A 14,747-nucleotide genomic window follows, 5' to 3' on the forward strand; every position below is an offset into this window, starting at 1 on the left:
GTTACACAAAAACAAACCTGTCATTCAGGATTCAGGACGTCTTTTCTTGCCTATTTGTTTTGCAGCTGGTTTCATTTCCTGACTGAATAGAAGCGACAGAGAGAAACAAAGACGCTGTCGTGTTCATCGCTGCATTAAAAACACTTTCATCAGGTGCTTAAAAAAAGAAACTCATAAACTTTACACTCTTTCAAATGCTTCAACTCTGATTCTCTATCAGGATAAAAAGAGAAAGTATTTTGTGACCCGAACACTCACTAAAAAAAGGTTTTGTCAGGTCGATAACATTTATTTTCACAACACTGGGAATGAGGAAGGCACTTGTAAATGACGAGATACAACATGTAAACCACCCATTTGACACCTTTACTGAAGATGTGCAGAACACTGGCTGTGATACTGTAATAAGGAGAATAAATATGAAACAAAAGGGAAAACAGGGCAGGAAGAGAACATCCAGGGCGCCTCAATGTCTTAATGTGAAATACAATTTAACGCGTGTCCTTGTGTTCCAGTGTGACGACTTCATGGATTCTAACTGACACTGACGGACGCCTTCCACGTCCTTCCTGTTGTTCTGGTGTTTTTCACAGGTCCGTTCACACTGGAGGTGAAACCCTGCAGACACACACACAGACACCGTGAGTGACTTTGGGACTTTTCTTTCCTCCATCGACAGCAGATCTCACTTGGGATTCTACAATCAGTCACGTGACGCTTCTCTGTGAAGCCCTTCGACTTCCTGACCTCTTTGTCTGTAGCAGATGCAGTACACCGCCATGCACCACTTGAGGGCCGCGTGCTGGTCGTAGGTCACGGGGTCGCTGACCAGGAGGAAGATGATGCACGCCACGGAGGTCTGGCACACCTTCAGCAGGCCCGGGGCCGTGGCCATGTAACCGGCCACCTCCCCCGGCCTCGCTTTGGTCAGGCTCACCTCCCCCATGTAGGCCACCGTCGCCAGGCACGAGAAGACGGTGGCGGCGATGCGATGGTCGCGGACCTCGCCGGGGGAGTTCTGGTACTTGAGGAAAAAGAGCGGGAAGATGACGGAGGCGGAGAGGCAGAGGAGGCAGGCGTAGCAGGCGACGGTGATGGGGAAGTTGGTCCAGGACACGGGGGCCCGGGCCTGCAGGCCGAACAGCTCCACCAGCAGCACCAGCAGGGTGCAGGCGAAGCTGAACGCCCAGCAGAAGATGCACCAGTCGCCGGCGCCCCCGTGGCCCAGCCAGGCCCCGTGCGCCGTCACGCTGAACGCCACGCAGGTGAACAGCAGGGCGGCCACGCGCACCCACAGCAGCTGGGAGGTGGGCAGCACGATCAGCGGCATCGTGGGACGCTGAGTCGGGAGCCGGCGAGAGGAGTCACTGACGGGAGGTCACGTGTCGACGGTGGTCACGTATTCCGCTGAAAGTCAATTAGTTTTTATGATAAAACTATTTTCCTGCTCTCTTATTAATGTTGTATTAAATAACGTAGTGACTGAAGAGCACATAATAAAGACACACTTTTACTGCAGCTTCATTTACTTGTTAAATAATACTTTCTAAATTGTATATAACTGCATTTTCAATGACAAATGCTGAGAAACTGCAGCATCGAGCTGCTGGTTGGATCTCGGCGGACCATCTGAGAGGCGGAGGAACGTGAGAGCGACGTGATCAGGCTGTGAGCTGCTCAGAGGAGCCTTTACGGGAAATGGAAGCATTTCTGATCAAACTTCGACGAGCTGTAAAGTCCCTCGTGCTGACACGGAAGAAGTGGTCGTTCCAGCTGAAGATGTGCAGAACTCTGGGACGCTGCCTCTAGTGTCCAAACCGAGGACGTCTTTATAAAGCGATTACATTACATTTAGCAGATGCTTTTATCCAAAGTGACTTACATTGCACTTTAAACCCATGGATTTTTCACATTTTTGCCCGGGGAGCAATTAGGGGTTAGGTGTCTTGCTCAGGGACACTTCGACATGGAACATGGGGCAGCCTGGACTCGAACCACCAACCTTGTGCTTCCCAGCACACCTTCTCTAACCCCTGCAGCTCTACGGTCTGATGCAGAAGTCATACAGGCCCGCTTGCCATTGGGAATCCGGTCAACTGATGACTGTTTCGTCTTTCTGTTGATGTGCCAACGCACGTCTGCAGGAAGACAATCCAGCAAACAAAAAGTACCACTTTTTTTTCAGATTAGAAATAAAGCCTGTTAGTTACAAACACAAGATGGCTTTGAGATGTTGGACACTTTAATACTGAGAGATGTTCGATTAATAACTGAGCTCAAACTGTGTGAGCTGACCCCCCCTCACGTAGGCAGGAAACCAGACCTCGGTTTGCTCTTTCTGAGGTTTGACACTTTGCATATATCTGGCGTCACTGCAGATCACCGTGCACACGTTTTGGATGAGTGAACGTGACCAGAGAAAGCCTCTAAAACCACAACCAGACAGCTTGAAGGTGTTTCAACACGTTTGTTACTTCCTTCTTTCATGTGATCACCCCTCAGTCCCACATGAGGTTCCCTTTTTAAAAGGAACTAATTCAACTAAAGCTATTTATGTTCTGTACTGTTCACCAAGTACAGCTTCAACTTGTTATCCATCTAACAGTTACACAAAAACAAACCTGTCATTCAGGATGTCTTTTCTTGTCTATTTTATTTGCAGCTGGTTTCATTTCCTGACTGAATAGAAGCGACAGAGAGAAACAAAGACGCTGTCGTGTTCATCGCTGCATTAAAAACACTTTCATCAGGCGCTTAAAAAAGAAACTCATAAACTTGACATTCTTTCAAATGCTTTAACACTGATTCTCTATCACAGGGGTCTCAAACTCCGGCCCGCGGGCCAAATCAGGGCCACCGGCGCATCGGTGAAACCCGCCGGGGGGGTACCCCCCCGTCGGCCGGGCGTTCGCCGGTCGGACCGCCAGCGTCACCCCCACCCCACCGTAATGGTCAGGCCCGCGTTCAGTCGAAGTGGGCTGAATCTGGACCGTACCTGCAGAGGAGGCAGGCGTAGCAGGCGACGGTGATGGGGAAGTTGGTCCAGGACACGGGGGCCCGGGCCTGCAGGCCGAACAGCTCCACCAGCAGCACCAGCAGGGTGCAGGCGAAGCTGAACGCCCAGCAGAAGAGGTCACGTGTCGACGATGGTCACATATTCCACTGAAAGTCAATTAGAGAAGAGAATCACTATGAATGTTTTTCATTATGAATGAAGTTTGTTGTTTTTATGATAAAATTATTTTGCTACTATTATTCCTGCTCTCTTATTAATGTTGTATTAAATAATGTAGTGATTAGCGAGACTGAAGAGCACATAATAAAGACACACTTTACCTGCAGCTTCATTTACTTGTTAAATAATACTTTCTAAATTGTATATAAACACATTTGCATTTGCAATGACAAATGCTGAGAAACTGCAGCATCGAGCTGCTGATTGGGTCTCGGCTGTCATGCCCAGGAAACGGCGTTAGTAAAATTGTCTCATGTCCTGTGATTTCCTGTTTTATTTTGAAAATGTACCTCCCTCTCGTCTCAGGCAACTTGCCCCTTCCTCCCTTTTCCTGGTCTGATTGTCTGCCCTGCCCCTGATTGTTTCCACCTGTGCCCCTACCCTGTGTGTATATATTGTCTGCGTCTCCCTTTGTCCTGTGCCAGTTCGTCTTGTCTCATGGGGTTTTCTAAGTAGTATTTTTCTTCTTTTGAACTTTGCCTGCGAGTCGTTAGTGATGGCAAAGTGAAGCTTTCTGAACCAGTGAAGCTTTCCAGCCAATTGTATCGGAAAAAGGTTCATTCATTCAATGCATCGCAAACTCTATGATGACCTCTGCTGTTGAAAACTTGTAGTGCAAATGTATCGAATGGCCCACCAGTATATTTTGGCCCAGTCTCTGTGGGTTGAACATGATTATGAAAAGTTGAACCAATAAATCATCTAATAAATACATGGATTTCTATATGAATAAAACTATTGTTTTTCAGGTTTGAATTGTGTCCTTGTTTGTGTATTTCAATTCTCTGTACATTGGAAAGAAGTTTAACAAACACTTATCTATATCTTTCTGCACCTTTGTGCATGTATGTTTGTGATCATACTAGCAGAATAATTAATAGAAGATATATAATATATATAATAGACGATTATATATATATATATATATATATATATATATATATATATATATATATATATATTTTATATATATATATATATATGACATGTAAGCAATATAATTTAAAATATCAGCAAGTGCTTCCTACTGCATGTGCAGTTCATGGCAGTCATAGGGACTTATGTGAATTGTTTGAATGTGGGAAGTGATTTGCAGAGGAAAGGTCAGTGGGGCAGTAATTGTGCTTTTGGGCAGGTTTCTTATGACAGGATATTGAGGTGCTTGTGGACACATGGGATCCATCCATCCATCCATCCATTGTCAAACCGCTTATCCTGCACTCGGGTCGCGGGGGGGCTGGAGTCCATCCCAGCCAACTTCGGGCGATAGGACACATGGGATGGGGCATGAAGAAACACAATTTTCTCCACAGAATTGGGGTTGAGTCGGTTTCTTAGATACTATTTCCCCTGCCTTACAAAAAAGGCGATTACACGACACGATGAGGCAGGAATGCTCATAAGATTACGTGCTAATACAAATAGATGTGGGTACACATGTTTGTGTTTGATCCAATATTTTAGCGGGTCTTCACTCCGTGGAATGTTTGATTCAGCCAAATATCTGGTGGTCTCCACAATAAAAAATAAACATCCATAATTACACAATACAAATGACAGACTTTGTCTGCCTATTACAAACCTTGTTAGAGGAAATCAAATTGAAGTGCTCCCACATCTCGGAGCGACCTCTTTGCCACAGCTTCCATTGTAAATTTGCTACTAATACTACTACAACAACACTGACTTTGACTGTATCAAACAGACAAGCCCCAACCCTGTTTCGCGCCCATTTGAATCAATTCGAAGCTGTCACGTGACTGGGCGCCGGAACGAAGCTTCGGACGTCACTGATGACGTCACTGAGCCGGAGCGAAGCTTCGGACGTCACTGATCACGTGATCAGCAGCGAACGAACCGAGCACCGATACAATTGCTTCGCCCTGCACTGGTTCATATTTCGACACAAGCTTCGAAGCAGGAGGGTGGGAGGTAACAACACTACGAGTCGTGCATTTGGGTTCAGGGCCATTGTCCAGTCGTGACAGAACGAACTGGCCAGCATGAACCCAGCCGACTCAGACCAATTGAAGGCAGCCCTTTGCTCCCAAGGCACCCGTCTTAATTAGCAGGAGGATCAGGTGTCCGTCCTGCAACGTGGAGTGAAGGAGCTGGCGAGTGGCCAGGAGAGTTTCAAGTCCGCCATGACTGCCCAGGTGAACCTTCTGTCAAATCAGATTCATCAGATGCTTGCTCATCTAACTCAAGCACCCACAGCCACGACGGCCCCAGCCGCTGCCGAAGCACCACCGGTTCCAGCTCCCCACGGCCAGACTCCTCGCCTGGCCCCACCCGAGAAGTTCTCCGGTGAGCCTGGGGAATGCAAGGCCTTCATAGTGAACTGCGAAATGCACTACGAACAATTGCCATCAGCCTTCCCCACGGAGAAGTCCAAGGTGGCTTTCATGATTTCACATCTCACGGGGAGAGCGAGGCTATGGGCAACCACGGAATGGGGCAGAGCTTCACCAATTTGCCAATCCCATGAGTAATTCACCGACACCTTGAGGAAGGTGTTCGACCCCACAACATCAGGCAGAGAAACCGCCCGGGAGCTGAACAGCATCAGACAAGGGAGGGACTCCTTCTCTGATTATGCCATCCGCTTCCGCACACTATCCGCGGATACCGGATGGAATGCCACGGCATTATACGATGCCTTCATCTCAGGTCTCGCTGACTCAATACAGGGCTTGTTGGTGCCCCTTGAATTGCCTGAGGATCTTGACGCAGTAATTGCATTGGCGGTTAGGACAGACCAGCGCTTAAAAGTGCGAAGAAGAGACAAATCGCGCTGTACAGTCCCTCAGGATCACGGCAAGGGTCATCTTCCAACTGAATGGGGGTCTTTTCCTCGTCTGCCGCCAGTTTATTAAATGCCCCACCAGAGAGGAGAACACTCTGGATCACTGGTACACCACAGTCAGCAGGGCTTATCACGCCGTCCCTCGTGCTGCACTGGGACACTCTGACCACGTCATGGTCCATCTGATTCCTGCATACAGGCAGAAACTAAAGCTCTGCAAACCTGTGGTGAGGGAATTCAAGAAGTGGACCAGTGAGGCGCTGGAGGATCTTCGGGCGTGCTTTGACTGCACAGACTGGGATGTTTTCAGGACCGCTACTGACAGTCTGGATGAGTTCACAGAGGCTGTAACTTCCTACATCGGCTTCTGTGAGGACAGCTGTGTACCATCATGCACCAGGGTGAGTTACAACAACGACAAACCCTGGTTCACAGCGGAACTCAGAACACTACGCCTGCAGAAGGACCAGGCATTTAGGAGTGGGGACAAAGACTTGTACACAGAGGCAAAATACAAGTTTAGCAAGGCGGTGAGAGATGCTAAACGACTGTACTCTGTGAAACTCCAACAACAGTTCTCAGCAAGTGACTCTGCTTCGGTTTGGAGAGGCCTCAAACACCTCACTAACTACAAGCCAAAAAAAACCCAATCCATGAATGACCTCCGCCTGGCAGACAAACTGAATGAGTTCTACTGCAGATTCGAAAAACAATGTCCTGATCCCATCCCCCACAGCTCCACCAACCTGCTGCAGTCCCCCACCCCTCCCTCCCCCAGCCCATCAGGTGCTCACGCCTCTTCATCTATATCACCTTCCCCTCCCCCACCAGCAACAACCCTCTCTATTCTGGAGAGAGACGTTAACCGTCTCTTTAAAAGACAAAATCCCCGTAAGGCAGCCGGTCCGGACTCCGTCTCCCCTCACACCCTGAAGCATAGTGCTGACCAGCTGTCTCCGGTGTTCACTGACATCTTCAACACCTCCCTGGAGACATGCCACGTACCAGCCTGCTTCAAGGCCTCCACCATCATCCCTGTTCCCAAGAAGCCCAGGATCACAGGACTCAATGACTACAGGCCTGTCTCTGTAGTCATGAAGTCTTTTGAACGGCTAGTCCTGAAGTCCCTCACCGACCCCCTCCTGGACCCCCTGCAGTTCGCCTACAGAACCAACAGGTCTGTGGACGATGCTGTCAACATGGCCCTCCACTACATCCTCCAGCATCTGGACTCCCCAGGAACCTACGCCAGGATCCTGTTTGTGGTCTTCAGCTCTGCCTTCAACACCATCATCCCGTCTCTGCTGCAGGACAAACTCTCCCAGCTGCACGTGCCCCACTCCACCTGCAAGTGGATCACAGACTTCCTGTCTGACAGGAAACAGCACGTGAAGCTGGGGAAACATGTCTCAGCCTCTCGGACCATCCGCACCGGTTCCCCCCAAGGCTGCGTTCTTTCCCCTCTGCTCTTCTCCCTGTACACCAACAGCTGCACCTCCAGTCCGTCAAGCTCCTGAAGTTTGCGGATGACACCACCCTCATTGGACTGATCTCTGGTGGGGATGAGTCCGCCTACAGGTGGGAGTCTGACCATCTGGTGTCGTGGTGCAGCCAGAACAACCTGGAGCTCAACGCTCTAAAGACAATGGAGATGGTTGTGGATTTCTGGCGGAACAGAGCCCCACCTTCCCCCATCATCCTGTGTGACTCCCCCGTCACTATTGTGGATTCATTCCGCTTCCTGGGCTCCATCATCACCCAGGACCTCAAGTGGGAGCTGAACATCAGCTCCATCACCAAGAAGGCTCAGCAGAGGTTGTTCTTCCTGAGGCAGCTGAAGAAATTCAACCTGCCAAAGACGATGATGGTCCACTTCTCCACGGCCATCATCGAGTCCATCCTCTGCTCCTCCATCACCATCTGGTACGCTGCAGCCACAGCCAAGGACAAGGGCAGGCTTCAGCGTGTCATCCGCTCTGCAGAGAGGGCGATTGGCTGCAATCTGCTGTCCCTGCAGGACTTGTTTCGCTTCCAGGTCTCTGAAGCGAGCTAAAAAGATCGTGGCCGACCCCTCTCACCCCGGACAAAAACTGTTTGTGCCCCTTCCATCTGGCAGGAGGCTGAGGTCCATCATGACTAAGACCTCCCGCCACACGAACAGTTTCTTCCGTTGGCAGTCAGGCTCATCAACAGAGCCGGTCCCCCACTGACTGACTATAACATTCCACCGGTCACTCCCCTTCACACTGCACATGTCACTTTAACTGTAATTTATCACTTTGTCGTCACTCGTCACTTTGTTACTTGTTCGCTAGTGCACTTTATGCTTAATTTTTTTTTTTAATTTTAAATTTTTAACTTTAACTTTATTTCCTTGTTTTATGCTAACCCATAGCCTTATTCTACTAACCCATTGCATTAGCATTTCATTTTACTTTATTTTATTACTTGTGCACTGCTGTCTTGTTGTCTTGTCACACTGTCCACTGTGTGCTCCAACCGCCAAGACAAATTCCTTGTATGTTTGACATATTTTGGTAATGTTTCCTGATTCCAGTCGTGCATTTGGGTTCAGGGCCATTGTCCAGTCGTGACATCGGCGGACTATCTGAGAGGCGGAGGAACGTGAGAGCAACGTGATCAGGCTGTGAGCTGCTCAGAGGAGCCTTTACGGGAAATGGAAGCACTTCTGATCAAACTTCGACGAGCTGTAAAGTCCCTCGTGCTGACACGGAAGAAGTGGTCGTTCCCTTCCAGCTGAAGATGTGCAGAACTCTGGGACGTTGGTGTCCTCTAGTGTCCAAACCGAGGACGTCTTTATAAAGTGATTGAGCTCTACAGTCTGATGCAGAAGTCATACAGGCCCGCGTGCCATTGGGAATCCGATCAACTGATGACTCTTTCGTCTTTCTGTTGAAGTGCCAACGCACGTCTGCAGGAAGACAATCCAGCAAACAAGTACCACTTTTTTTTTTTCAGATTAGAAATAAAGCCTGTTAGTTACAAACATAAGATGGCTTTGAGATGTTGGACACTTTAATACTGAGAGATGTTCGATTAATAACTGAGCTCAAACTGTGTGAGCTGACCCCCCCTCACGTAGGCAGGAAACCAGACCTCGGTTTGCTCTTTCTGAGGTTTGACACTTTGCATATATCTGGCGTCACTGCAGATCACCGTGCACACGTTTTGGATGAGTGAACGTGACCAGAGAAAGCCTCTAAAACCACAACCAGACAGCTTGAAGGTGTTTCAACACGTTTGTTACTTCCTTCTTTCATGTGATCACCCCTCAGTCCTACATGAGGTTCCCTTTTTAAAAGGAACTAATTCAACTAAAGCAATTTATGTTATGTACTGTTCACCAAGTACAGCTTCAACTTGTTATCCATCAGTTACACAAAAACACACCTCAGGACGTCTTTTCTTGTCTATTTTATTTGCAGCTGGTTTCATTTCCCGACTGAATAGAAGCGACAGAGAGAAACAAAGACACTGTCGTGTTCATCGCTGCATTAAAAACACTTTCATCAGGCGCTTAAAAAAAGAAACTCATAAACTTGACATTCTTTCAAATGCTTCAACACTGATTCTCTATCACAGGGGTCTCAAACTCCGGCCCGCGGGCCAAATCTGGGCCACCGGCGCATCGGTGAGACCCGCCGGGGGGGTACCGACTTTGGCGTGCCCCCCCGTCGGCTGGGCGTTCCCCGGTCGGACCGCCAGCGTCATCCCCCCCCCCCCCCCACCGTAATGGTCTGGCCTGCGTTCAGTCGAGTGGGCTGAATCTGGACCGTACCTGCAGAGGAGGCAGGCGTAGCAGGCGGCGGTGATGGGGAAGTTGGTCCAGGACACGGGGGCCCGGGCCTGCAGGCCGAACAACTCCACCAGCAGCACCAGCAGGGTGCAGATGAAGCTGAACGCCCAGCAGAAGAGGTCACGTGTCGACGATGGTCACGTATTCCACTGAAAGTCAATTAGAGAAGAGAATCACTATGAATGTGAGGTTTGTTGTTTTAATGATAAAATTATTTTCCTGCTGTCCCATCAATTTTGTATTAAATAACGTAGTGATTAGCGAGACTGAAGAGCCCATAATAAAGACACACTTTTACTGCAGCTTCATTTACTTGTTAAAAAATGCTTTCTAAATTGTATATAAACGCATTTGCATTTGCAATGACAAATGCTGAGAAACTGCAGCATCGAGCTGCTGATTGGATCCCGGCGGACTATCTGAGAGGCGGAGGAATGTGAGAGCGACGTGATCAGGCTGTGAGCTGCTCAGAGGAGCCTTTACGGGAAATGGAAGCATTTCTGATCAAACTGCGACGAGCTGTAAAGTCCCTCGTGCTGACACGGAAGAAGTGGTCGTTCTCTTCCAGCTGAAGATGTGCAGAACTCTGGGACGTTGGTGTCCTCTAGTGTCCAAACCGAGGACGTCTTTATAAAGTGATTGAGCTCTACAGTCTGATACAATCAGACACACAGGCCTGAGATCTGCTCATCATTTATGATTCATTAAGGGGGGGGGCTTTTGTTTACAAGGTGAACGCCCTGAACGGTGCAGTGGAATCAACCAAATCAATCGAGCTATCAGATCACAGGTCGTGTCAGCTCACCTACTGGTTGTACGATGCCGCCCTCTACAATGTAGGCTGTTAGTGTCTGGTATCCATCCTCTAGTGCGCAGCATGTCACTTTATTTAAATCTCTAGCGTCTGAATCCTTGAATCAGTGCGTTAGCAGCAGCTGCCTTGTTGAAGCCAGAAGGATAAAACTAACGTACCCACATAATGGGACCATGCTAGTTTATACTGGTACCAGCAGGCCAGCAACTCAAGACTGATTAACTGTTATACTTGTTGGTAGTAAAAAGGTGCTATGAATTGGAATGCACACAATTATGCATTATATAATGAATTAATTATTACATTATTTCATTGCTCAGAAATCCAGCACAGAGGAATTAGTCCTGAACGGATTACCTACATATTAAACATTAATTTCAGAATAAACAAATGCATTACATATAATTCTCATGAGGTTATTTTGTTAATTAAAGCATTATCTTGGAATGCATTCAGGAAATTCAGAAATCCAGTGCAGATTGAGGAAGCAGCAGCTGGACCATCAGGGCTTCAGGTCAGGTCTCACTTAGGACGTTTTGTTAAGAATCACCAGCATTAGCAATGACACTGAGGGACGTTTGGGGATGTTTTTAGACTGTTTGGATTTGCAGTTTAGGGAAAGGTTTAACCAAACGGATTTGGAGAAACTCAGTTGATACCATTGAACCATACTTTGAAATGCACAGGGAGATTCTGATTCTGTTCCCATCAAAGCGTCCAGTCAGCACCACCAGCTACTGGACGCTGTGGGGGTATTTATATGATAGTATCAAAACACATTTCATTCTTGGTTTTGATCTGTTAATTGTTTTTATTGATGGTAAGAAAGTCAAGCAGAGTCAGCCTTAAACTTTAACACAAAATACGTGATTAGAATAGTAAATAGAAAGTAATCACCATTATACCATGAAATAATGACTCAATTACAATAGTTTGACAGTTTCACAAGAGAACAAGATGAAACCGTCACCAAACGGTCACTGAGCCCCTCACTTTGCTCCACATACTCCTCCATGGTCACTCCCTCCTGGAGCTGGTCACCATGAGTGAAGACGATCATGGCATATTTTAGAGCATTTTCAGGGAAATCCTCACATATTTCTGTGATGACGGCCGTCTCCTGCTCTGTGAATTTCTCCACTTTCAGCACAATGAGAAAAGCATGGGGCCCAGGAGCACACTCTGTGGTGCACTTCCTCCTCTCAGGACCCTTCTTCTCCTCAGACCTGCCCGGGTCAAAGACGCCACGAGTGTCGATGAGAGTGATGCTTCTCCCACTGACGGACTTTGTTTCCACTGCAGTGGAAACAAAACTGTTTATTTTGAATTTGGCTTCTCCAAATATGTTGTTGGCGAGGCTGCTCTTTCCAACTACTGCTTTTCCCAGGATGACGATCCTCCATGTGTTTGACACTAGAAGAGAAAAAGGGACTCTGAATTAACATCTGTTAGCTAAATACACACTAACAAACACATGTGCGTAACTCTGATATAAACTAGAGTATCCAACAGGATGTAACTGCTTCTCTGACCTGTTTAATCCTTGAAGGCACCAGACAGCGTTGTTTTGTTGGTAGCGCCCCTGCTGTCTCACTAATGCACAAGTACATTGCGACATGAGCACGAGGGACAACAACGGTCCATTATGAACACACAAATAAAATGTGTTCTTGTGCGTGTTGTAAGGTGGACAGAGAGCATTGTTAACAAATAATAATCACTCAGAGAAGAAACTTTAACTTACTGTCCATGTTTGTAGAAGAAAAGTCAGTGAAGAGTAAAAGTGAATACAGACGACAGTTCTTTCTGCTGTGGAGGGACTCTGCTTCTACTTAAGTTTCAATATTCACTTATGAGCCTGTGTGTGTGTGTGTGGGGGGGGGGGGGGTAGTGCACTTTACTAAAGTAACTCGATTTGCTCAAATAACATTTTCCACTGGTTTCAATTTATTTGTCAATTGTAGTTGTGACATTGAAATGCACAGAAAACCACAACTATTGTTCAACAAAATGATATACATAGATTTAGTGAGATTTTCTGGTTAGTTTAGTTCATGATTTAAATACGTATATATGGTTTGTTGTTGTCTTGAGTTGAAAGACAATAATGTTTCACCGTGGCCCATATTACTGAGACGACTGGAGGTCTGTGCTCCTTCTTATAGAAGTACGTTGTGCTCTTGATCCCCCTGTATTAACATGTTTATCTTCCTTCTCAATATTGCTGCTCTAAACATGAAGAACTTGAGCAGCCTTGATGCATAACACTATGTATGTATAAATGTTGAGTAAGACGTTTTCTAACACAGATGATTACAGGTTTTAAACTATTGTTTAACTCAACACATTTTTTAACACCATCTACAGCAGCTCTGCTTCCGTCCTCGGCAGCTGTTGCTTCCCTCTTCACTGCCTCCAGAGGAGTTTCTGCTTGCTAGACTGCAAAACACCTCCCACTACAGCACGTGTCACTTTGAGGGTGAATACTTCTTCTGCTGCTCCTCTTCCTCCTCCCGCTGCTTGCTACAGTTTTGGCTAAAGCGAGGCCTGCTTTTAAGACTAAGAGAACTACTTTGAACATCATTACCGCACCAAAAAAAGATACAAGCACCACTATTTGAAACACCTGCCAATTTGATCAAAATGCTCTCTTTTTAGCCTCCTCTCTTATCTCCTCCTCTGTCATGTTTCCTGGTGACTGTCTGATCTTTTCCTCTCCTCTTGTCTCAGTTCCTCCACAGCTTGTAGCACCTTGTTGGTGTAGCAGCTTCCCTTGTTTGCCTCAATCATGTGATCGATGGTCTTCATCAGCTGCTTCACTGAGCTGTAAAGGAGGTGCAGACGGTGAAAACCATGTTAACAAACTACAACTCTTGTCACGGTTTGGGTTCATGTCTGGTTTTGTTTTGTAGTTTCTCCGGTCTCCGTTTTTGCCCCTTGGCCTTTTGCTTTTGAAAACCTTTTGACTATTAAAGTCCCTTTTGTTTCCTGAAAGCGCTGCGTTTGAGTCCTGCCTTTTTCCCCACGCAACTTCCTGACAACTCTTTTTCGTTGAGATCAAACGTTACTATTTCTTTTTATATTTATAATTGTGTCACGGTTTGGGTTAATGTCTGGTTTTATTTTGTAGTTTCTTGCCTCTGTTCTCCCTGGTTCATGTCACTTCCTGCCTTGTCCTGTCCTCCTCTGTGATTGTCTGATTGTTTCCACCTGTGTCTAATCACCTGCACCTCCCTAGTGTATTGAAGCCATGTGTGTCTGTTGTCGCGTCATTGTCTTCTGTCACACAAGTCCCTGTCAATCGTCCTGCCTGCCTCTCGTTCCTGCCTGCCTTTTTGCCCTTAGATCCTGTGTGTTTTTGCCCGTTGGCCTTTTGCCCGTTTTGACTATTAAAGTCCTTTTTGTTTTCGACTCTGCGTTCGAGTCCTGCCTCCCACGCACTCCCTGACAAATTGTTGAGGTTTCTATTGAAACAACAGTCACATATGCAGACCTTCTTCTTTCAAGGTGAAGTTTTTTGGGGAAGAAATTATGTTTAACACACTTTTCAACTGCAGCAATGCTTTAATTAGTTCATAACTTTCCATAATGTGTCATGTCATAAAGTAATGTACGGTGAGCAACGTTAACACGTCGTAAAAACTGAAATTATTAACTTACTGAGTCTGATTTCAGAAGAGAAATCAGTGAATAGGAAAAGTTTTCACACAAACGACATCCTGTGTGTCTCTTTTCTCTCCTTTTACACAAGTCTTACCTTCACTTACTGTGTGTGTGTGTGTGTGTGTGTGTGTGTGTGTGTGTGTGTGTGGGGGGGGGGGGGGGTGGGGGAGAGTTTCATTGCAAAGTAAAAATGTTTCACAGGCTTCAATTTGTTCGTTGTTTTTATTAGTCTTGCTGATACATTTTAATCCGCAGAATCTACAATTATTGTCTCCTATAATTATGGAAATTGAAACAAAAACATCTTCTGGTGAGCTTTGTGGATTAATTAATTCGTAGTTGTCCCTATTTTCTAAGTATTGTCTCACTCACTGACTTCATCTATCCGACTCAACATGAGGACCCACACATC

At 46.7% G+C, this 14,747-nt stretch overlaps 2 protein-coding genes across 3 annotated transcripts in view; both read right to left on the bottom strand.

Moving 5' to 3' along the window:
• Positions 1-268: 268 nt before the first annotated feature.
• LOC120821881 (myeloid-associated differentiation marker homolog) overlaps positions 269-14,747 on the bottom strand; it is an 18,992-nt gene continuing 4,513 nt past the window's right edge. The window contains exon 3 of the mRNA XM_078105606.1: positions 269-618. The gene's annotated coding sequence lies outside the window, so the exon portion shown is untranslated. The remainder of the gene's footprint in view (positions 619-14,747) is intronic.
• LOC120822505 (myeloid-associated differentiation marker homolog) lies at positions 625-1,401 on the bottom strand. Of its 2 annotated transcripts, XM_078105609.1 has the most exons (2): positions 938-1,401; positions 625-907 (listed from the first exon to the last, which is right to left on the bottom strand). In XM_078105609.1, exons 1-2 carry the CDS (start codon positions 1,328-1,330, stop codon positions 704-706), a joined length of 597 nt encoding a protein of 198 aa, XP_077961735.1. In that variant the 5' UTR covers positions 1,331-1,401; the 3' UTR covers positions 625-703. The 2 variants fall into 2 exon arrangements, with proteins under 2 accessions (XP_077961735.1, XP_077961734.1); XM_078105608.1 differs by having other exon boundaries at positions 625-1,401.

Source organism: Gasterosteus aculeatus, chromosome 7, assembly GCF_964276395.1.
Source record: "Gasterosteus aculeatus chromosome 7, fGasAcu3.hap1.1, whole genome shotgun sequence".
NCBI classification, from domain to species: Eukaryota; Metazoa; Chordata; class Actinopteri; order Perciformes; family Gasterosteidae; genus Gasterosteus; species Gasterosteus aculeatus.